Here is a 24,396-nt window from a genome sequence, read left to right on the forward strand (position 1 = left end):
CATCTTGGATTATGAGTCCTTCCTTGGATTGTTAGTCATGATCTCCTTTAGAATTATTTTGTTTGGGCTAGGTAGTTAGGTTGGCTTAGTGATTGCCTAGCATGCATGACATACTAGTTCACTGCCCAGCACTGTGTAAAACCAAGTAGAGTGGTGAACCCCCGTATCTTAGCACGTGGAGTTAGAGACAGGATTAGAAATTCAAGGTTTTCTCCCTCTACGTGGTGCGTGTGATGTCAGCCTGGGCTTCATGAGACCTTCTTCATAATGAACATACTAACTAACTCAACTAACTAGCTAGTTAACTAACTAGACAAATCAATGTCAAACCCTGATCCTTTATTCCTGATTTTTGTTTGGATGTTTGCAAAGCCCCTGATGGGTGAGGGGTTCTTGAATATGGAAAAGGATCGCACAGACTTGAGATATTTTCTATCCCTTTTGTTCCAAACCATCATAACAATTATTAAACAGACAGAAATATAATACCCAGTAGGTTTTTAAAATCAATTATCAAATGCTACAAATGAGCACCTCCAACAGGAGGGTCAACCATTAAACACTGTCCAGCCTGGTTTTGCCCTTATTTCTCATGTGCTGAGATTTAGAGGGTATTCCAATCTGTCTAGTTATGCAGATCAGAGGATAGGACCCAGGAATCCAAGCACTCTAACATTGGAGCTCTATCCCCACCCCTCTTTTATGTGATTTTTTTTTGGTGCCTGTTTGTTTCATTTTAAGACTTATTTATCTTTATTTTATGTTTATGGATGTTTTGCCTGCATATGCATGTACACTGCTCAGTACCCACAGAGGTGGAGCCCCTAGAACTGGACTTCTACACAGTTGTCATCTAGTGTGTGGGTGCTAGAAATGGAGCCAGGTAATTTGAAAGAGCAGCCAGGTCTGTTTATTTAAATTCTATGTTTGATACGGTGCCTCAGCATTTTGTCACCTTGGCCTCGGATGCACTATGTAGTCTGGTTGGACCTTGGATTTTTCTTCCTGAGTGCTAGGACTGCTGGCATGTGTTGCTGTTCTAGGTTCAAGTTAATCATTATTCTTTTTTCAATGTACATTTCCTTTAATGACCCCCATCTCCCTTGAAGGGTAGGTGCAGGCAGCTAGGCGACTAGCAAGACAAGTTCACTTGAAGATCTTGCCTTGGTTGATGGCTTTGCCCACGTGCTGAAGGCTCCCTCCCAGGAAGAGTACTCTCGAACGAGGGTCTGGGTCTCCTCGCTACCAGAATCCAGTTTCCGCCATGTCCACCTGCCAATCTGGACTCTGCGGAAAGGCAAGATCTTGGCCTCGGAAGACCCAAACCCCAGAAATGGAGCTGCTGTCGTTGGTTCCAAACAGGATAACACTAGCACAAGCATTCTTTCTCAGTTTGTCCAATCGCTGGAACATTCCAGTGATGCGGTTACAACTCATGAAGGTCTGGGTGAGCTCTTCAGAGAAGCGGTACTCGACATACCACAGGGACCAGCCATCCTTATCAAAGTGCTCCCAAAAATATGGCAGCGCCACAGGGAGGGCGTCCTCATTGGAGTACGTTCGTTTAAACTCATCCAACACAACGGTACTCTTGGGCAGGTGAGCGAAAGGGTCCTTGGCCTTGGGCTCAGCAGTCAATGCCTATTCACACTCATCCATCTCTTTCTCAGGAGCTGGGGCCGCTGCCTCTTTTTCCTCTTTCCGCTCAGTCTGGGGCTTCTGCTTCTCTTCTCATGAGCCCTTTTCTTTCCTTGGGGTATCTTTTTCTGGCTGTCTCTCTGCAAACTTCTTAGCATCAAACTGAGCCATCTTTTTACACAGCTTCACCTCCCCCAAGATGGCCCTGAACTGAGGCTGGTTAATGCAGGTAAGGAACCATTGGTTGATATTGGGGAAGGCCTGGCGAAAAGAAAGCTCTAAGACCTGTTTATAGAGCCACAACAGGGTACAGACAACTGTGATGCCAGTCAGTGTCACTCTCTCACCAACCAGAAAAGTCCGTGTCTTCAGATGAGTGTCCAGCAGCCCCAAGATTTGCTTCACCTCCTCTTCGGCATTTTCAGTGGCCTACTTGTTGTGGTGCATAATGTCTAGTGGGGATCACCCAGGTGCTAGCTGGAGGGACAATGTCACTCTCAGCAAAGCTCACCCACTGCACCACCTGAGCTGCTGCCTCTGGCGTACTTCCCTGCAACTCCTCGTTGCTTAAGCAATAAGCGATGGCATTGCTCTCAAATACACAGAGTCTGTTATTGCCCTCAACCTTGCCGGCAGGAAGTTTTCTGAGAAATTCGGGGGTGCGGTTGGTTTGGCCAAAGTGGAAGTGGGGTGGTGCGGAGAGCATGCGGACCTGAGCCCCGCTGAACTGAGCAGCGATGAGGGCCTTGAAGGCCCTCCAGTTTTCAGGGTTTGTGTGCAGGGTCCCAGCCACCATGGTGATTCCGCAGAGAAAAGGGCTCAAGTTAATTATTAAGTATTTTCTGTAATTTTACTCTTCCCATAGTCCCTCGGCATGATTTATTTATAAATAAACCTCCGTCCCGTTCTCACACCAAACATTTATCGTTTCACTAAACATCTAAGCTATTGTTTCGTGTCAACAGTTATATTTTTAGATCTAACCATTCCTATCTAAGCACGTGTGGTGCCAGAGTCAGCAAGCAAATAAGGGAAGCTCCTTGTTAGCTTTTGCTTTGTTTCATTGAACTCTCTTTTGAGACAAGACTGGCTTCAAACTCACTATGTAGCTGAGGCTAAGCTTGCTTTTCCTGACCACACCCTCCTTGTGTGACACCATGTACACTCTCCACAGACATGGACTGCACATGAACAATAAATACGATTTAGTTTTTATCTAGCCTAAATATTGCATGGAGGAATATTACATGTCCATGATTTGACCAGCTCTAGAAAAGGGAATGATTCTATCCTTGTTGGTTTGACTTGGTCAGATTAAAACTCTAAACTTGTGAGCAGGTCTTTATTCCTGTGGAACTCTGCTTGAACACATCTGTATGCTAAGATCTTTAAAATATCTTTTAAATTTTTTGTGTTTATTTTGTGTGTCTGGATGTAGATCTGCACACTATACATATTCAGAGCCCTTGGAAGCCTGAAGGAGGTGTTGGCTGCCCTAGAACTAGAGTTAGAGGTTATGATAAGGCTGTGTGAGCATTGATCGTTGATCCAAAAGAGTAGTTGATGATCTTAACTGATGAGCCATCTCTACAACCCCATCTTGATATTTTAAATGTTTTATTAGCATATATCAACTAGGCGTAATTATGGGGTTCATTTTTTATATTTTTTATATATATATGCACATAAGGTATTTTGATCATACTCACCCTTTATTACTGTTGGCCACTCCCAACCCTGCTGATCTCTTCCCTCTACCCATTCTACTTCCCTGACTTTTATGTTTTGTGACCCAAGAGGTTCCATTAGGGTTGTTTTCAGGGAGCATGGACACTTTTTCCATTGAAAAGAAATATCTCTTCCTCCCTCAGCAACCATTAATTGTTTATCAATCCTCAGGGATGGGTGGGGCTTCATGACAGCATTTTGAACACTCTTCACCGATTGGGGGAGGGGTTCTTACATTCTTTCTGCTCCCTCCTCTGTGATGCCTCCTATCTTTGAAGAGGGTCACATGGTTGTCTCATTCAGAGCTGAGTGTTCAACGTCACTTATTCCCATCACTGTGCTCAGTTGAATCTCTGCAGTTAATACTGTCCACTGAAAATGGAGCTTCCAATTAGAGCACATATTAATAATAATAATCTATGGACATAAACATAATTATTTAGAAGGCAATTGGATGTGTGCATCATATCTATTTAACAAAGTAAGAGTAAGAACTTCTCCACTGGACATATAGTTTTCGATAGGTTTGCAATGCCAAACACCAGTTCCTTCATATAAAGTGGGCATCAAAACCAGAGACCACTTGGTTGACTCATAGCAGAACAGACTTGGCACTATCGTGACGATGGCATATCTTGCCTGGCTGGACTGCAGTGTTATGTTCACTGTCTACAGACTAGTCCATGAGTTTGAGGCGTGTCTAGCCTCTGCAGTGACACCTCACAAAGTAAAATGAGGGAGGAGGGGGAAATCCAACCAAAATGAAGCATGTAGGAAAACTTCCTATGAAAGCCCGTTACTTTTTAAATTAATTTGAAAAAGAAAAAATAGTGACAGAAACATATGTAAGAGACTCTTACATATAAATAACAATAATGTATTAGTAATGCCTATAATGTGTCTTCATAGGCATAACAATTGTTGACTAGTTTTTTTGACTCTGAGATCAGGAACCAAACTTATCTCATAGGAAATAAAATTCACAAAGTAAAATAACCATTTGAGGCCTGCCAACAGCACTATGTATGTAATATGTATGTGATTTACTTTATTAAGAAAGCAGAATAGCACTGTTGAGATGATTCAATGGGTAAAGTGTGCAAGTATGAGAACCTGGGTTCAGCTCCCTAGAAGCCATGTAAAAGCCAGGAAGGACAGAGCATGTCCATAATCCCAGCACTCCAGCTAGCTGGGTGTTCACAGTAGCAAACAAGAGATTCCTTTCTTAAAGCAGTGTGTAAGATGATTCCCTGTACCCAATGTTCTCTCTGACCTTCACATGCGCAGTATGGAATACATGTGCTCCCCAATTCTCACATCACACTCAGAGACGTGCAAATGTGAGGACACACACACACACACACACACTTAAAAAATAGAAATATAGAGCAGTTCAAAGCAGTGATTTAATAACAGTCAGCATTAGCCAGTGTGGTGGTGCACAGCTTTAATTCCAGAACTTGGGCAGCAGAGACAGCAGGCAAATCTCTGTGAGCTCAAGGCCAACCTGGTCTACACAGTGAACTCCAGGAGAGCCAGAGGTATAAAGAGAGACCCTGTCTTGAAAAACCAAACCAAACAGCAAGCAAATAGACAAACAACAGCAATAATGATAAAACCAGCTACTGTGTGCTGAGGGCTTGCCTCTGACACTTGTTGCAAGGCCTTCAGAGGCAGGGGCAATATACACAAGAAAAAATAGAGACCCAAGATCAAACAAACAAAAAACTGAGACCAGAGATTCAAGCCCCATTTTGCCCTACTTACCTTCTGAGGTGTGGTCCTTTTGTGGCTATCATTAGGATAGCTTAGTCTAAATCATTTTTGAGACAGAGGCAGAACAATAGTGTCTTCCTTTCTTACACTAATTTCTCAACATTTTGACCATGAAATAGTGTTGTCAGGAATAATGAAGGGTGACTTGCTTCATCCTCTCATCAGGAAGGGTTCAGAATGACTAAACACATTATCGTTTTCTCATGAAAAGAAGGCAGCAGTTGGCTGTTCCTTGAGAGGCACAGGACGGGCTGTGGCTCCATTCACCTACCTCACACCCAACCTTATCTCCTTGGTTCAACTCAGAAATGTCTTGGAACACTTATGAGGTGTGGGGTGTAACTCAATGCCTGTCTTTGCCATTTCTGCTGAGTTTATATGTTATCTGGGCTATCTTTGTGGCTGGCATTTTGACAGTATGAGAACCCCTCCTTCTAGGTTTCTCTTACCACTTCTAGGTAAGTGGGGCGGGGGATCTGAATAAGGAGAAGTGCTAGGATGATGAATTTTCTCTACAAACTGAACTCTTGGGGCTTGCATGTTGGTCCAGGACCTGGTAGCAGAAAGTAGCATCTCTTGGATCCCAGCTTTGTTTTTTCTCTACATATTTGATTTTGAAAGCAGTGGGTACAAGATCTTTGGGGAACTAGCTCACCGCAGTCTCCTGGTGTACTCCACTGGAGAGGTAACAGCATAATTATAGAGCATGGCATTTTGATATTTGTAGGGGCAATGGTAGACAGATGGACACACACACACACAGAGAGAGAGAGAGAGAGAGAGAGAGAGAGAGACAGAGATAGAGACAGAGACAGAGAGAGACAGAGAGAGACAGAGAGAGACACACACACACACACACACACACAGAGAGAGAGAGAGAGAGAGAGAGAGAGAGAGAGAGAGAGAGAGAGAACAGTTGAGGCTTCAGGGACCCTATCCACCTGTAACCATTGGATTAGTAGAGCCACATACAGAATTTCTGAAAGCATGAAGCAATAAGGGAGATCCAGATCACAGACCAGGGGATGACCTGTCTAAGGACAGCACATCTGACTGACTAGGGTGTAAAGTGAAAGATAGATGGATGCATGGATAAGTGGGTGGACAGACAGATGGATAATAGCAAATATAGAAATATGGACAAATGTATGTATGTATGAATAGATAGACTGATGGACAGAAGGATGGATGCCTACGTGCATGGATGTACAGACGGATGCATGGGTGGATATACAGACAGACAAGTGGGGTGAATGGTCTGCTGGCTAGTCTTATGCCAAAAGGTCACAAGCTAGAGTTATCTGAAAGGAAGAAACCGCAATTGGGAAAACACCTCCAGAAAAGATCTAGCTGTATACCCAGCTGATGGAAACAGATGCAGAGAGCCACAGCTAAACATTAGGTAGAACTTGGGGAATTCTTCAGAGGAGGGAGAGGAAGGATGGTAGCAGCCAGAGGGGTCAAGGACACTACAAGACACCTACAGAATCAACTAACCTGGGCCCAGAGGGGTCCCAGAGCCCAAAATGCCGACCAGAGGCTTGCATAAGACTGGCCAGGCCCTCTGCACACATGGAACAGGTGTGTAGCAGGACTTCATGTGGGACTCCTAATAGTGGCAGCAGGGGCTGTCTCTGACTCTGTTGCCTGCTTTTGGGATCCTGTTTTCCTACTGCGCTGCCTTGTCTAGCCTCGATAGGAGAGGATGCACCTCGTCTTACTGCCAGGACTGGTTGAGATCCACGCCCCCCCCCCATATTCTGAAGAGAAAGGGAGGAGGAGTGGATGGTTGGGGAGGAGAGATGTGTGTGGGGGATATGACTGGGGGGGGGATGGAGGCGAAATTGCTTTACAAATTAATTAGTTCATGAGCAAACTGATCCACCTAGAAGGCATTTTCCTAGTGATTGGTAGGAAAAGGCCCAGGCTGTTGTGGGTGGTGCCATCCCATGGCTGGTGGTCCTGGGTTCTATGAGAAAGCAGACTGAGAAAGCCAGGGGAAGCAAGCCAGTAAGCAGCACCCCTCCATGGCCTCTGAATCAGCACCCATGTCCAAAATCCTTCCCTGCTTGAGTTCCCGACTTGACTTCTTCTTCTTCTTTTTTTTTTTTTTGGAGCTGGGGACTGAACCCAGGGCCTTGTGCTTGCTAGGCAAGTGCTCTACCACTGAGCTAAATCCCCAACCCCCCAACTTGACTTCTTTCAATGATGAACAGGGGTAAATATACCCTTTCCTCCCCAACTTGCTTTTTGGTCATGGTGTTTTGTCAAAGCAACAGAAATCCTAGACAAATGGATTCATGGATACATGGAAGGATAAATGGATACATGAATAGACCAATGAAAAGACAAGTGGATGCGTGAATGTTTGTACGTCTGGGCTGAGAGATAATCAGATGTGTGTGTGTGTGTGTGTGTGTGTGTGTGTGTGTGTGTATGTGTGTGTGTGTGAATGAATGAATGGATGGAGAGTGGTGGGTGGACCCCTCAGGAATTTGAGACCAAACTGGACAACATAGCAATATCCTGTTGTCAACACTAAAAAAACCCCATAGTTCTAGCTTCTTGCTTAGGAATCATTCCTATTCCTTCCTCTACTTAGGTTTGCAGCCATGTGTTTGGAGCACTGCATCTGTGGGGTGGCAAACATAGGGAAGTCCAGGTAAAAACGTGCGAGAACTCTCTACACAACACATAGGACAGCCAGACCAGAAACCAGGGTGGAAACATGCCAGGGATCCTCTGTTCTTTCAAGAGGCAGTGAGAACACCTCCAGGGTTAGAATGGATCATTCTGCAATTTCACTCTGAGGTTTTTAAAAGACAGATATCATATAATGAATCTTCCATGTGCATCCATTGGTTATCTAACCCAGTGGATTGGCCTGAAGTATACACACAAGAAACAATGTGCAGGTGGAGCAGATTGTGCCCATGAATTTGGGGGACATACATGTAATATGTATATATATATATATGTATATATATATATATATATTAATAGCAATTAGTGAAAAAGAGGCTATGAATCTGAAAGGGACCAACAAAGAGCGGGGATTTGAGTGGAGGAAGTGGGATGGAAAGATGATACAGTGGTAGGATAATCTCAAGGAATGAAAAAATATTGAAGAATAAAATGCATGCTGGTCTTGGATCCAGCTGTCTGCTTCTGCACCTTGAACTACTGTTGGTGTTTCTAGGTATAGACGCATGTGCACAAAACACGCACACGGAAAAATGCTCACGGCTGTCCTATAAAGTCATAGAGAGGTGTGTGTGCTACAACTTGTGTAAGCTTATTTCTAAATGAAAGTGGAAAAGTCAAAACTACATCTCCCGTGGAACCAAGATGAAAATCAATCAAAGCATGGTGAATAGCACAGGACCCCACAGAGGGGAACAAAATAACATTCTCTACTCTCTCTCTCTCTCTCTCTCTCTCTCTCTCTCTCTCTCTCTCACACACACACACACACACACACACACACACACACACACACAGAGAGAGAGAGAGAGAGAGAGAGAGAGAGTTTACTTATCTATTATTCATCTTTGTATGTCATTGTTCAAGAATCCACAGTCAACCCCTGGATTGTCTGCTCTTTGGTCTCTCATCTTGAATTTTGGGACTTTCCCGATTCTGAGCTCACCAGTTCACCTACACTCCTTTTTGAGCCTCGCAAGAGTAGGGATTACCACTGTGTGTTGCTGGCCCTGACATTGTATGTGGGTGATGTGGGTACTGGGGACAAGAATGTAGGTCCTCACTGATTTTTGACAAATAGATTAGCAATAGAGGGATCACCACAACACAACCCCCTGGTTCTTTTTTTTTTCCCACAAAGCAACAGATGCAAGCTGTTTTTTTTTCTTTTTTGGAGCTTAGTTTCCTAATGGAACTGTAGTTGCAAAGATGTCTTAGAAGATAAACTTATTCTGTGTCTTATTTTGCTATATATGCGGATTGAGCCATAGGCCCATCTCTGTGTACTCTTGGGATGGTGGTTTAGTCCCTGGGAGCTGTACTTTCATAGCAGCCTTATTTATAATAGCCAGACGCTGGAAAGAACCCAGATGTCCTTCAACAGAGGAATGGATACAGAAAATGTGGTACATTTACTCAATGGAGTACTATTCAGCTATTAAAATCAATGACTTCATGAGATTCTTAGACAAGTAGATGGAACTAGAAAATGCCCTGAGTGAGGTAACCCAATCACAGAACAACATGCATGGTGTGCACTCACAGATAAGCAGATATTAGTCTAAAAGCCTGGAATACTCAAGATACAATTCACAAGCCACATGAAGCTCAAGAAGAAGGAAGACCAAAGTGTGGCTACGTCAGTCCTTCTTAGAAGGGGGGAACAAAGTACTCATGGGAGGAGATATGGAGACAATGTGTGGAGCAGAGACTGAAGGAAAGGCCATCCAGAGCCTGCCCCTCCTGGGGATTCAGCCCATATACAGCCACCAAACCCAGACAATATTGCTAATGCCAAGAGTTACATGCTGACAGGAGCCTGATATAGCTGTCTCCTGAGAGACTCTGCCAGAGCCTGACAAATACAGAGGAGGATGCTCGCAGCCAACCAGTGAACTGAGAATGGGGTCCCCAGTGGAGAAGTTAGAGAAAGGAGTGAAGTAGCTGAGGGGGTTTGCAACTCCATAAAAGGAACAACAATATCAACCAACCCTAGTTTATTTTTTTTATTAATAATGTAATTTAAAAAAAACTACTGTTCCAAATCTTAAAATCTTTGTAAGGGTAGATTGTTTTGAATTTTATTTAATTTTTTGTTATTTTACTTATTCATGTTACATCTTGATAACTACCCCTCTCTCAGTCACCCTCCTCCCATAATCCTTCCCTCTACCCTCCTCTTCTCTCCTAAGCAGGTGGGGGTCTTTCTGGGTATCCCCTACCGTGGTACATCGTCTCTGTGAGGCTAGGTAGTTCCAATTTCTTAATCTCAGTGTGTACCATGATTGTAATCTCTGTCACTCTCACAAGCAGACCTCAGAATGCGGGACTCTTCAGAAGACCATGTCCAATCCCAGGGCAGAGGTTAAATGTCCATCTGCATCAGTTTGGCTTTGGCTGTGACCAAAGGATGACCACCCGGGAAGAACACTACTAAGGAGTTTCCTGCCTGTTGGTCAGAACTTTCACCAAAATGCTAGAGGATCAGCCAGGTGGGGTCAGCAGAGCCCCTGACCTGCTCATTCTTCCCAGAGATTTGTGTCTTCTGAGGTTCTGAGAGGGCTCTGTCCTTTCTCTCTGAGCTTTGGGAATGGCAGGTAACCCTGGTGTCCATTGACAGTTCTTACCTGGTGATGCTGTTCCTCCAGATTCTGATTCCTGTTCTCTGTGTGCCTGTCTGCTGAGTTGAGAGCAGCCACAATAACCCCAAGTCCAAAGAGGTCCCTTCTACCATTACCTGACACCAGGTCTCTCTCTCACCAGGTCTTAAATCCCCACACTCAGAAGGCAGAGGCAGGTAGATTTCTGAGTTTGAGGATGGCCTGGTCTCCTGAGTGAAAAAACTGAAACAATGTTTTGAAAGCCAAAAGGAAGAAAGAAAAAAAAAAAACACAAACACAAATGCTTTTGTGAAATTGCAAAAGGGAACAGCAGTCCCTGGGCCCAGAGAGAGAAAGTAAACAGATCAAAACTGACAGCCCTGGGCTTTGGGGGCAGAGGCTGCTCTAAACGGGCCTCTGCACTAGTGGCCTTGGCTAGCCACCCTACTTTCCTGGGGCCTCAGGAAAAATCGCTCTGTGGCAGGGAATTGGATTCGGATGCTTCAACACGAATTGACTGGGTTTCTAAGTGGCTACCTGATTGGACATAGGCTCACCAACAGCGAAGAATTGAGTATCCTTGTGCCTCTATGTGGTGAGAATTTTGGTTTCTTAAAAAGACTCAGTTATGGTACAACCATTCTGGAAATCAGTCTGGAGGTTCCTCAGAAAATTGGACATTGAACTGCCTGAGGATCCAGCTATACCTCTCTTGGGCATATACCCAAAAGATGCCCCAACATATAAAAAAGACACGTGCTCCACTATGTTCATCGCAGCCTTATTTATAATAGCCAGAAGCTGGAAAGAACCCAGATGCCCTTCAACAGAGGAATGGATACAGAAAATGTGGTACATCTACACAATGGAATATTACTCAGCTATCAAAAACAACGGCTTTATGAAATTCGTAGGCAAATGGTTGGAACTGGAAAATAGCATCCTGAGTGAGCTAACCCAATCACAGAAAGACATACATGGTATGCACTCACTGATAAGTGGCTATTAGCCCAAATGCTTGAATTACCGTAGATGCCTAGAACAAATGAAACTCAAGACGGATGATCAAAATGTGAATGCTTCACTCCTTCTCTAAAAGGGGAACAAGAATACCCTTGGCAGGGAAGAGAGAGGCAAAGATTAAAACAGAGACTGAAGGAACACCCATTCAGAGCCTGCCCCACAGGTGGCCCATACATATACAGCCACCCAATTAGACAAGATGGATGAAGCAAAGAAGTGCAGACCGACAGGAGCCGGATGTAGATCGCTCCTGAGAGACACAGCCAGAATACAGCAAATACAGAGGCGAATGCCAGCAGCAAACCACTGAACTGAGAATAGGACCTCCGTTGAAGGAATCAGAGAAAGAACTGGAAGAGCTTGAAGGGGCTCGAGACTCCATATGTACAACAATGCCAAGCAACCAGAGCTTCCAGGGACTAAGCCACTACCTAAAGACTATCCATGGACTGACCCTGGACTCTGACCTCATAGGTAGCAATGAATATCCTAGTAAGATCACCAGTGGAAGGGGAAGCCCTGGGTCCTGCTAAGACTGAACCCCCAGTGAACTAGACTATGGGGGGAGGGCGGCAATGGGGGGAGGGTTGGGAGGGGAACACCCATAAGGAAGGGGAGGGGGGAGGGGGATGTTTGCCCAGAAACCAAGGAATTATTATTAAGTATTAAATAAATTTAAAAAAAAGAGAGAGACTCAGTTACGAGAACATGCTTTTTGTTTCAGTCCCATGCATGGGATGTGGGGCTGTTTCTTATTGTCCACAGCAGCTGACTGTGATTTGTCTCGTGCTCTGGCAGAGGCGTGATTCTGCCACCTGAACAGCATTTACATCTGGAATCCTTGGGGACTCTGGAGAGGATATGAAAATGCCAGAGCACCTAGAGAGTGTGTGGTTGTTGCTGCTGTTGTTGCCGCCACCCCTGCCCGCCGCCCCTGCCCGCTGCCCCTGCTGCAGCTGTTTGCTTGGGTTGCTGGACTGCTCTTTGCTGAATTGCTGATGTTCTGTTTGCTGTGTTGCTGTTGGTGTTTGCTGGTTTGCTACACTACTTGGAGATGTCCTGACAATGAAGATTGGAATTGCCCCAAGGAACTTAATGACATTGCTAACCAGCAAGCAAATCTAAGGAGGCTGATGGGCTCTTTCTCCTCTAACCTACTTTCTTACCTACCTAGTGTTGGGAGGGGGTTGAAGGGATTGGGGTGGAGAAGGGTGGTTGATATAAATACCCAAAAGAGTAGCCAAAAACTATGGTGACAACTGTGCTGCAGACCTGACAATATTTGGGCTTTAGAACCAGCCACCAATAAGATATAGGTGTCCCGACAAAGGGAAGCACCTATTGTCATTGCCAAAACTTTGGGGGTGGATGAGTTCTGGGAAGTAAATGCCATGGTGTATAGAACACAGGGTTAGGTGTTCTTGACTGAGAAGATGTGCCACAATGTTTTTATTCACCTGGGACTGGATATCATAGTTTTCTTTCAAGGAGAAGAGATAGGCCAGTATAAAAGAAAATGATGTGAGCGTTTAATAAAAATGAAGGACTTTCCATGTGAGGCCTGAGGAATCTTGTTTCAACTACGGAGAGCATAACACTGCTCCAGGTTCATAGTCTTGATGTGACAACATCACGAAAGAAACCAATCCACAGGATCCACAGTACCGGGTCATTGTGGGGCAGGCTCCCCCATGGAGCTGAGAGATGATGTTCTATGGCGGTCCCACAAATGCAGCTGAGGGTAGTTTCCCCGGTCGTCTTTGCAGATTCAAGCCACATGCTTACTTTTGAAGAGACATATCTGATGAAACAAAAATTAAATCCAAACCATGTGAATGTAGAAGTCTTTCTCTTGAAAGCTTTTTGGACACACACACACACACAAATATTGCAGATTGAGAAATAGATGCCACACCTAAGAATAATCAATTACAAAAGAAGAACTCTTAATGGTTTTCTCTATTTCCTCTTTTTGTGCCTCCTGTCTTTTATGTGTGTCTAGGTACATGTGCATGGGTTCATTGTGTTCTTGAGCACTTGCCCATTTTTGCTCAAGTATGAGTAGGAGGGGAGTCTCAAGTGTCCTATTAACCTTGTTTTTAGAGACACTCTCCTTAACGCTGGAGGTTGTAAATTAGGCTAGACCATCTGCACAGGGATCAAATGGGGCTGTTCCCTTCCATCTCCACAGAGATGGGATTGAATGCTCACACTGCCCTTCAAGGCTTTTAGGTGGTTGCTGGACCTTCGCTTATGTCCTTATGCTTGCAGAGCAAGCACCTGGTGTAACGAGCTTTCATCCCGGCACCAGAAGAGCAGTTTATGGCTAGACTCTCATCTCCTGGTATCTCTCACAAGCCTATTGTAGTCCACAGGGCAAATGGTTCACATATCTCTGTGCAGTCAATCCCCTGTTACACAGTTGTGTCTGTGAAGCATGAAAAGCTTGTGGTTGAATATTTTCCCTGTCTTACAAAGTTTTTAGGACTCATGGCAGCCTGCAGACTAAGTTGGAACAAGTTTCCTGGCATGGTGGGCAGTCTTGGGAATCAGGTAGGTGAGCCAAGAAAGCAGTACCTTGACTTGTGGTAAGGGCAGAAGTGTGCAGTTGTGAACTTAAAGGGCCACAGAAGTGATCCTGTGCTTTGCTGAGTTAAGACCCCAAAGCAGATGAGACTTGGTGCATTAGAGTTGTTGAAAGGAAGTCACCTTGCTTATTGGATGTTGTCCATAATGGACTCTGTAATCCTGTCTGTCAGGCTATTTCTCTCACATTGCCCCTGGCTAGGTAGCCCTCTGCCTTAAGGAGAGATGGGTAGACATATGGTTCAGGTTCTCTGCCTTCCCCTTCCCCCATGCTACTTCACATATTAGAGGAAATAGATCATGATGTAGGAGTCATGCTGAATGTGACATTTTTACAACTTTCAACACCTCATGAGCAGAGCCATGAACATCATCCAATGCTTGCTTAGAAAACTTTCCCAACCCAGGAAGCTAATTGACAGGCCACTCTATAAACAGCAGGGTGCTCTGAACTGGTCCTGGCTCATGCTTGCATTGCTATAGTGTGTCTTTGATAGGTAAGGGCTGGAAGACACTAACGCTAAATAGTCCACCTGCTTGAGCAAGTTACCATGGAGGCCATGGCATGGGATAGATGAGGGTCAGACATCTGTTGTCACATATGGCAGACCAGGGGCGATGTTTTCTGTTTTCTCTCAGTGGGAATTGTGGGGTGTGTGTGCTATTTTCTATTTTTCTGAGACATAGATTCATGATCCAGCCGGTTCTGACCTTGTGGGATGATTATGATCATCAGTGTGGGTGCAGGAACCCAAATATGGCTCCTCTACATGAGCAACTACTCAAAAACAAAACAAACAAACAAACAAAAAAACCCCGCTTCTTAGTGGATAACGGTGTATGCAAGAGTCCTCTTCTCCTAATGTTTTCATGGAGGCTTAGGTCTGTAACCCCACCCAACATGCCTGTCTGTTCTTCTCAGCTGCCCGACCAGAGCTGGAACTTCCTATGGGTAGGTCCTCCTCCTTCCCCACTTCATGCTCTTTCCTTCCTCACCCTCCAACTGCTTTTCTTCCCTTTTGACATGTCCCACGTGCCCCTCCCCTCCTCGTCCCCAGACCTCTTCTTGTGCCTCCTTACCTCATGGGCTACCGAGTACATGCAGTTCATTGCATCTGGTCATTGATAAGGATCAAAATTAGGTGATGAGCTATCATGGGAAACACAAAATTCTCTCACGAGGTTTGCTGCATCTGGACAGCTGTCTCTTCATAACAAGTGATCGACTGCTCTGTCCAGCCTCAGTGCTGGGGCACGGTAAGTTAAGAAGTAGGCAGCCAATAGTCTACACTGCAGGGAGAGGAGGGTAGAGAGCTCGTGCCCAGGCTGTAGGTGTCTGACAGGTAACAACAGGTCTTGTGGTACAAAGCTCTATCCTGTTCTGGCCTGGCTCCCTCCTGTAGCTGGTGGACCATACCAGGCTGAACGGAAATCCAGGGCTTAAGAATCACAGACCCAGGCAAGATCTTCAGCCCTTGAAAGGAGACACAAGCAAAGGGCTCTGTTAGTGACTTTGGCAGGATTTAACCTCAGCGACTCTGCTCTATGTAGTTCTCCACCCAGTTTCTTCCTTCCTAATGTACTTCTCATTACATTAGTCCCTCCTCCTCCCTCCCCAACTGCCCCTGGTTGCATCCACTGCTGTCTGCTTCGGGCAGACACTGAATCCACGTAAAGGGGCACAGTGGGAAAGAGTCTTCTAGGATCACAGCAATCTTAGGGCCACATCCTATAAATGGGTACAGCCAACATATCTGTGGCAAAGGGCCTTGGTGGCCTTGCTACTAGGTTTCCTTGCTACTCCATTTTCCATGTCTTATGGCAATAAGACAGTGTCTTACCTGGAGGTTGTCTCTCTTTTCTTCGGGGTGGGGAGGCAACAGAATAAACTGTAAAAGAACTGACTAATCTGCCTTCTTTGCTTCTTTATGGGGTCTTTGGGCAGCTCCCAGAACTGGTCCTTGCTAGATAAAGATGGTGACTCCTCTAGGGTTATGCCATTGTCATCTTCATAGTTAGCGTTCCTACTCTGGGCAGAGATCACGGAGTATGTAGTATCACGTATTCTCTCACTGAACTGTAGGTCAGTTTCACTCACGTCACTGGATACACCGATGCAGTTGGTAACCTTGGTATCATCTTGAAGTTCTGGGATCTGTTTGCAGTTTGTGTCTTCAAGGAATAATACAGCACTTAGGGATGTGTACCTGATCCCGATGGTACTGTTGGTCTTCTTGGTCCCTACCTCCACACCAGCCTGCTGTGAGTCCGAGTTAGAGTCGGGAATGATATCCTCCAGGTAGGACAGGTCATCCTCAGAGGAGCCACTCAGTGAGACAGTGCTCTCTGCCTCCTCAGAATTTTTGTGGCTGTTGTAGTCCTCCTCAGCATAGCACTGTTGGGCAGACTTCCACAGCCAGCTGATCTTCAGCATCTCGTCTAAATCTGGAGAGAAGCACCTAGAGGAGCTCTCCCCTTGCCATTTGTGGGTGTCAGATGCCACGGACATGGACAAGGCAGGATCACTCTCTCTCCTCCAAAGGGCAGAAGCGAGGTTGTCAGGACCTGCAGGACTCTTGGCAGAACAAATCTTTGGAACATGCCTTATTTCTCCAAGGATGTTCCCAACAATTTTTTTCCTGTTGAACATATTATTTTTTGTCAGGACATCATGAAGCCTATTTGCTCCTATGAGTCCCAGGGTTTCTTCGGCCTTTTGGCCTAAACAACACATAGAATCCACAATGGTAGATATGGACAGCCTGGAACCAGTTTGTCTGGATGCTGGTGGTAAATTTGCATTGCAGAAATCCATGCATGGGATTTCCTTCTCCAAGTCCACCACTGTAACAGGTGGGGAATGGGATCACCACGAGACGCTCTAAAAAGGAAAGAAAAATGAAACCAAAATAAGGTGGAGGAGACAAGTTTATAGCTTACATTTCTATATCATGAAAATCATAGCTGGGGCTGGAGAGGTGGCTCAGTAGTTAAGAGCACCGACTGTCCTTCCAGAGGTCCTGAGTTCAAATCCCAACAGCCACCAACCACATGGTGGCTCACAACCATCTGTAATGAGATCTGACATCCTCTTCTGGTGTCTGAAGACAGCTCAGTGTGCATAATAAATAAATAAATCTTTTTAAAAAAGAAAAAGAAAATCATAGCTACCTCAAACATCCTAATGATGCATCTTGGGTCAGATGTTTTTTTTCCCCCTAAGCCCACTCAAGCCCCTAACTAGTTATGAGAAAGTATAAGAAAGATCAGAGTTGAAATATGAGGACACATAGAGGTTGAAACAAAGAGCAAAGGCACAAAAGATCTGATAATTTGAAAGGATGAACAAATCTGACTAGCCCTTGACCTGTATCACCCACAGAGAAAATACAAATTATTGATGTGTGAGATTAAAGGATGAGAGGAATCCGTGGGAATCCTAGGGTTTGGGGTGATGCAAACTCATACTTTAGAGAGTTGATGATTCTGAAAGAAAAAGATTGCTTGAATCATAAGACATCAACCTTGGCGAGATGTTATTAAAGATGAGTACCACCTGCTTCCTTCTAGTTGCTACACCCTGGGTGTGATGATCATCTCTGGACATTAAAATGCACGTACAGTGATCATTATAGTCACAAGATGGAAAGGGTGATGCAATCTGTCATTAAGGATGGTCCGGGACCAACAGATTGCATTATGGGTCTTACCTACTGGCCTTAGAGTGGAGACTGATGATCTTCAAGCTGCTTCTCCAAAGAGACAAGAAAAGCTCATTCCAAACTTGGTCTATAAAGCCAGTATTACCCTGGTGTGAAAACCATAGCAAGAGCAGCAGCAGCAGAAGCAGCAGCAGCAACAGCAACAACAACAACACACACACTCTGGGAGAGAGACAGAGACACAGACACAGAGACACAGACACAAAGACAGACAGAGTACAAGCCAATGTCCTTAATGAATAACCATGTATACTGCAATTATGAGATTCCTTGTTATCGCACACAAAGTTCTACATGACCAAGTTGATGCTTCATGTTCACAGCGAGGTCCACAGTTCAGCAGGACTATGTTCACAGTTTCCATATGGAAACTCATTGGCAACATTCATGAAGGGTCACCCAGGCTCAGCCACAAGAACGACATTTTGCATTTTCTGAAGTAGAAATAGATACAGGGATTGCTGTCTGTAACGTGCCAGTTCTAGAGGTAATGGTTAGTCTAACTAGAGCTGTGGATCGGTAAGTAGAACCCTAATTGAAATGAGAACTTTCTGGCACAGGCCAAAAGCAGCTGCAATGCAACGGGGCTCATGAAAACGATCTCCGTTCACTGTGTACTTCCATGAAAAATCTTCAATAAAAAATTTTAATCACTTCTCAAAGGGTGTTTATTTATTTATTTATTTATTTATTTATTTATTTATTTATTTATTGGTGACTTCACAGGAAGGGACTGTGTAACTTTTGTCATGGCTGTGAACAAATCCCAGTGAACAGGATTGTTGGAGGGAGCACAGTAATGGGGGGAGGATGGGGAGGGGAACACCCAGATAGAAGGGGAGGGGGGTTAGGGGGATGTTGACCTGGAAACGGGAAAAGGGAATAACAGTTGAAATGTAAATAAGAAATACCCAATTTAATAAAGATGGAGAAAAAATAAACACACACACACACACACACACACACACACACACACACACACACACACACACACACAAATTGTAGTTGAAAGGATGAAAGGTATTCTCTCCTTCCAGACTCTCAGAGACAGGGAGGGATGGCAGTTGGAGAAACCAGTGACTTGGAAAGACGGATCTGAAGCAGTTGGTTATGTGCTTTTGGCAGGCCCTTACTGCATCTAGTCACCCAATTTCTCCTGCTGCTTTCCATGGTCCTGGGGTTTTATGACTTCCCCAGACAGCATCCCCGACGAGAGACCAAGCATTCAGACACATGAGAAGGTGTGAGCCCATTCATATCTAACCTTGAGGAGGACATTTTGATTTTAACAACAGTAAGTCCAAGGACGACTGACTCTGGAACTCTGTGCTGATCTGGGTATGACAAAGGATATTAGTTATAGAATGAATCTATGTTTCTGATCCAATTGTAGGATAAAGGGCAAAGAAAGCCCACCAATCCCGAGCTTTCAAAACCAGGTCACATGAGCTCGCCAATCCCAGGCAAACTTGGAAGGCTCTGCCCCACCCCTTAAGAATGCCTTCTGCTCTGTTCCCTCCTGCTTCTGGTTTTCCCTGTCCAATCTCTTATGTGAGGTCTTTGTGTGGTGTGACTTTGTGGTATTCCTTCGCTCCTGATGGCCAGGATACCTCTCTGAGTAGGGCTCACTTACACTGCAACGTTTACACCAATGGCCTTCTGTTAGGAGCCTAACACTTTCTTAATAAATCTGCCTCCTACAGACATCGCTACACTTGTGGTTTTCAATCCTTTATCTTAAGCTCGTATACATGGTCATCTAAAGATGACAGCCCTCCCTGACACCGCAACGCTGTAATGAAACGGGCTGCACTTCGCTATACACGTGGCATGATTTTGGTCTTTTTGCGGAGTGTTAGAGTGAAAGACAGCAAGTGCGGAAGACGGTTACCAGGACAGACCAGCATTCAAGCTGATCAGAGCTTGCAGGAGAGAACTGCACAGGTAGATGCAATGGAAGTGCTCTTGGTGAGGACAAAGCTTATTTTTCTTTTACAACTTGTCCGTACTAATAAAGCTGTTCAAACCAGACAGATTAAATTTTAAAATGTCAAGGGATTATGCTTAAGAATAGTAAATGTTGCTCTCGGTCTTAGCGCCATCTTCCTTGAACATCCTGCGCCATGAGATCGAAGTGGCGGAAGAAGAGAATGCATAGGCTGAAGCCAGCAAAAGAAAGATGAGGCAGAGATCCAAGTAAAGCAGCTTGTGCACCCGCGAAGCCTGCAGGAGCAGAAGTAAGGGATGCTGAAGGCCGGGACACCGGAACAAGTTGTTGGACTGTATGCTGCTGTCGGTAATAAGTCTCAGTAGACCCGGAATGTCACCTTGCCCAGATCACCTGGGAAAATGACTGCCTTTCTTATAACCAAAACAGTCCCGCTGGCCCTCTGCCCTGGACCTTTCGCATTCTGGACTAGCTCTATTCTCACTTGTGGCCAAATGTAACTCGTGTACAATAAATCCTCTTGCTGTCAGGTGAAGAATTTTTTTTTAAAAAAATCAAAACCCACAAACTCGCTGTTTGGGGGTCCAAGCACATCAACAGAATCTGTTTTCAGGAGGTCAATAATATCCAAGCCTTCTGTGAACCAGCGACTCTGTAGCCAACCAAGCAGCGAGTAGTGCCTTATGTGGGCGGAGTCTGCAACTCTTCACAATGACTTCTGTGAGGTTAAACACAATGGACCAATCACAGCTTTTTACAACCAAAAATGATTAAATAATAAAGCACGTCTTCACGTTCTGTCTCCAAGCACAGAATTACTTTTCTCATTGCTGTGACAAAAATCCCCGAGAAGCAAAAACATAGGGTACACAGATTTTACTGTGCTTCAGGCTCTCTGAGCACAGGGAAACCATGGCTGGAGTCTCAGGAAGATGGGTTTGAAGTAGTTGCTTCCGGGCTTCTGACATGTCCCATAGCTTCTAATGATTCAATTTCTCCTGCTGGGTACCGCTACTATGGGATTTGCCAACTTCCTAAATAGCCCACCCAACTGGGGACAGAATTCAGTGAGGTGAATCGGGTGTGAAACCTCTCACACTCAGACCTTGAGGAGGACATGTGGGCTTTAGTTAGCTGCAGTAACAAGAACGGACCCAGTGAGCTTTGGGCCGACCTCAGGGAGAGATTCTTGCTTATTGGTTATCAACTAGTTTCTTCAAGGCCCTTTTCACTCAGACCCTCAAATTGTGTAATGGCTCTACTACGGACCTCTACCCTCATGGTTCGCCGTCCTTCTTCCTTACACTTATGTTTATGGGCATTGAAGAATGGTGGCTCTTTGACAGTGTGATGCCATGAGGAAATGAGCTGTCCCTCCAGATTCCTCAGTTGCCTCATGAGTGGCATGGTGTCAGGAGAAGACTCTTAACATGATAGGGGGATTCTTTTTAACCACAGGGGAAGGTTGAGGGAAATAACAAAGCAGATGGATAGGATCTAAACTCATGGTAAAGTCAAATTCCTTAGTTTTTACAGCTAATATAGACTAACCAAAGGTTTAAGGTAACAAAATTAGCCATTCTACAACATTTAAAAGTAAATGGAGGGCTGGAGAGATGGCTCAGTGGTTAAGAGCACTGACTGCTCTTCCAGAGGTCCTGAGTTCAATTCCCAGCAGCCACGTGGTGGCTCACAACCATCTGTAATGGGATCTGATGCCCCCTTCTGGTGTGTCTGGTATGAGTAACAGTGTACTCATAAATAAAATACACCTTTAAAAAAAATTCTGAGGCCTAGAGAGATGCCCTCAGAGAAAAAGAAAAAAAAAAGTAAATGGATACATACATACACATACATACATATATACATACACACACATACATAAATATTAATGGAAAATGGTTGATAATAAAAACAAACTGAAGCATATGCACAAACTAAATCTAAATCAATGAACATTAAGTCAACATCCAGGCAGCAAACTTACTATCTTCAGGTTAGTAGTTCTAAAGTAGGAAATAAAAAATAAACTCTCAGGACCAACATCTTGAGACCAAGCGCTCTGCAACCAACCAAGAGTGTAACTGCAGTGTAAATAGAAGATCAAGGCCCAGCAGAATCTTCTATAGGTGGACTAATACCCTATCTCACAATGGCTCCTTGTGAGGTCAGGAGCCACGGACCAATCACAACTAGCCAAAACCCACCCTCATTTTTTTTTTGGTGTTCTTTTCTCCCAGCTCCTCTCAAATCAGTGCCAAGGGTCAACTTAAGGGACAGAGAGGTCATTTTGTCTCAGGCATCTAGAGAGTCAGTACGGCATGGTAGTGGGCTCATCTGGTGGAGCTGGCAGCCAGGTGTGAGGCAACAGTTTTTATTGCGTTGACAATCTCCCAGGTCACTTATGAGTCCCTTTCTTCAAGCTGGGCTACCATCCAAGGGCTCCCCGCTTCTAAATGAGGGTCAGGTCACGTTCAGGTCATACCAAAGATATTTTCCACTTATTAATGTGCAGCGGGAACAACACTAGTGAAGAAACAGGAAGCTTCTCTGGGTTATAGACACTGGCACTGACCAGCTCGAAACTGACCCTAGGCTGCGTCACCACCCTCAGGACGAAGGCTCTAAGATTCTGTAACTTCATTTGGTTTTTGCGATTCTTACCATCTGACCACTGAGGGTATCCAAACACTTTGGCTTTAAACCTCTTCTGGTTTAAAAGACTGAAGCCCCTTACTGACACGGAGACCGATTCCCAAGGTGTGTAACGCACATCTGTGACCTGAGAGGAAGCAGCTTTATCAGTTTCCTGTGATGATCACTTGTCCCATCAGAAGCTCTAGAGTTCAGACTCAGTGGTTGTTATTAAGCAAACTTGTCAGTCCAGGAGCCGATAGTCAAAAGTGTCTTCTTGCTGTGGACATGGGGGGGGGAGATTCATCAATGCCTCCTTGCTCTCTAACAACATGTCCGAGATTGGTCATCCAACAAGAATTGGTGCATTGTGTTGTTAGAGATGGTGATAAGATCAAGCTGTGAAGAGATGTATCATGGGAGGAGGGTTGCTTTCTCTTAGTAACATGGGAATCTGTTTTGGGGATGATTAGGGGGTCTCATTCTAGGCCAGTTTCTTGAGAAAATGTGTGTGTATTAGTCAGGGTTCTTTAACCAAACTTAGAGAAAGATGAATCTCTCTCCTTCCCTCCTTCTGTCCTTCCCTCCCTCCCTCTCTTTCTCTCTCCCTCTCTTTCACACACACACACACACACACACACACACACACACACACACACACACAATGCAGCCTTTGCCTGAATGTATGTATTGTATGTGCACCACCGGTGTGCCTGGTGTCTTCAGAGGTCAGAAGAAGGCATCAGATCCCCCAGGGACTATAGAGTGTTTGTAAGGCACCATGATGATGGGTATTGAAACTGAGCCAACTTTCCAGACCCATTCTAAGCTTTTAAAAATTGAATAGGATGGGAGTCTGGAAGGATGGTTCAATGGTTAAGAATACTTGCTGCTCTTGCAGAGGACCTGGATTTCATACAGTACCCGTGTGACAGCCATCTGAAACTTTACATTTAGGGGACCCCATGCCTCCTTCTGGTCTCTGAAGTCATCAGGCAAATACATGCATACATCATGCAATCATGCATACATAATACATACATACGTACATATGTACACATGTACTTAAAAATAAATAAATCTGTTTTAAAAAAATCCTATTTAAATGTTATTTTTGAGGTCTGTTGTTTTATAAAATATTAAAAACCTTTGTTTATATAAAATGAAATTGTTTTGGAATCATAAAAGTTTCATTAAGCTATTATCACTTTTAATGTGATATACATAGATTTTTGATAAATATTTTCTTACATAGCAGGTTGTAAAGGAGAAAATATTAACATAAAATGTTGTATGCTAATTAAAAGGCTAAGCATTTCTTAAAAATCCTTAGTGGGGATCTTGAGAGATAACTCAGTGGCTAAGACCACTTGATATTTTTGTAGACAGAGGACCCATGTTCACAGTGCACATATCATGCTGTTTCCAATCACTTGTAGCTCCACTTCCAGGGGATATGACACCCTCTTCTGGCTTCCAAGAACATCTATGGGCATGTGGTATACAAGCAGACACATAGCATGCATATAAACATCAATAAATATTTAAAAATCCTTCTTAGACTGATTGCTACAGATTAAGTTTAGAGAAATTACTATTACTATTAATTTTTTATGAGTTGGTGTTTTGCCTGCTTGTAAGTAAGTCTGTGCGCAGTATTCTCAGAGACCAGAAGAAGGTTTTGGATCCTCTGGAACCTGAGTTATAGATGGCTGTGAGCCACCATGTGAGGGCTTGCGGGGAATTGAGCCCAGGGTCTCTGGAAGAACACCAAGTCCTCTGAATCACTGAGCCATCTCTCTGGCCCTTCAGAGATATTCTTAATATACAAGGGACCAACTGGGGCTTCACTGAGGAGTGTATTAGTGAGGGTTCTCATAGGACTGAGATATTCTTAATATACAAGGGACCAACTGGGGCTTCACTGAGGAGTGTGTTAGTGAGGGTTCTCACAGGACTGAGAGTGGAGGTATCATTACAAGGACATCTACTCTGCTGCTCTACACACTGTAGTCCCGAATGGCTCTTTCACACCGGA

The 24,396-nt window shown here is 44.5% G+C and overlaps 1 protein-coding gene and 1 pseudogene across 1 annotated transcript; both read right to left on the reverse strand.

The window, feature by feature from the left end:
- Window positions 1-1,146: 1,146 nt before the first annotated feature.
- Window positions 1,147-2,454, reverse strand: LOC148000252 (elongation factor 1-gamma pseudogene; annotated as a pseudogene).
- A 10,521-nt stretch (window positions 2,455-12,975) lies between these two features.
- LOC100911936 (uncharacterized) lies at window positions 12,976-21,888 on the reverse strand. Its single transcript, XM_087591744.1, has 4 exons — window positions 21,712-21,888; window positions 15,896-16,935; window positions 15,135-15,528; window positions 12,976-13,269 (listed from the first exon to the last, which is right to left on the reverse strand). The coding sequence occupies exons 2-3, from the start codon at window positions 16,867-16,869 to the stop codon at window positions 15,495-15,497; spliced, it is 1,008 nt and encodes a 335-aa protein (XP_087447870.1). The 5' UTR covers window positions 16,870-16,935; window positions 21,712-21,888; the 3' UTR covers window positions 12,976-13,269; window positions 15,135-15,494.
- Between the last annotated feature and the right edge of the window lie 2,508 nt (window positions 21,889-24,396).

Source organism: Rattus norvegicus, chromosome 17, assembly GCF_021556685.1.
Source record: "Rattus norvegicus strain SHRSP/BbbUtx chromosome 17, alternate assembly SHRSP_T2T, whole genome shotgun sequence".
NCBI lineage: Eukaryota > Metazoa > Chordata > Mammalia > Rodentia > Muridae > Rattus > Rattus norvegicus.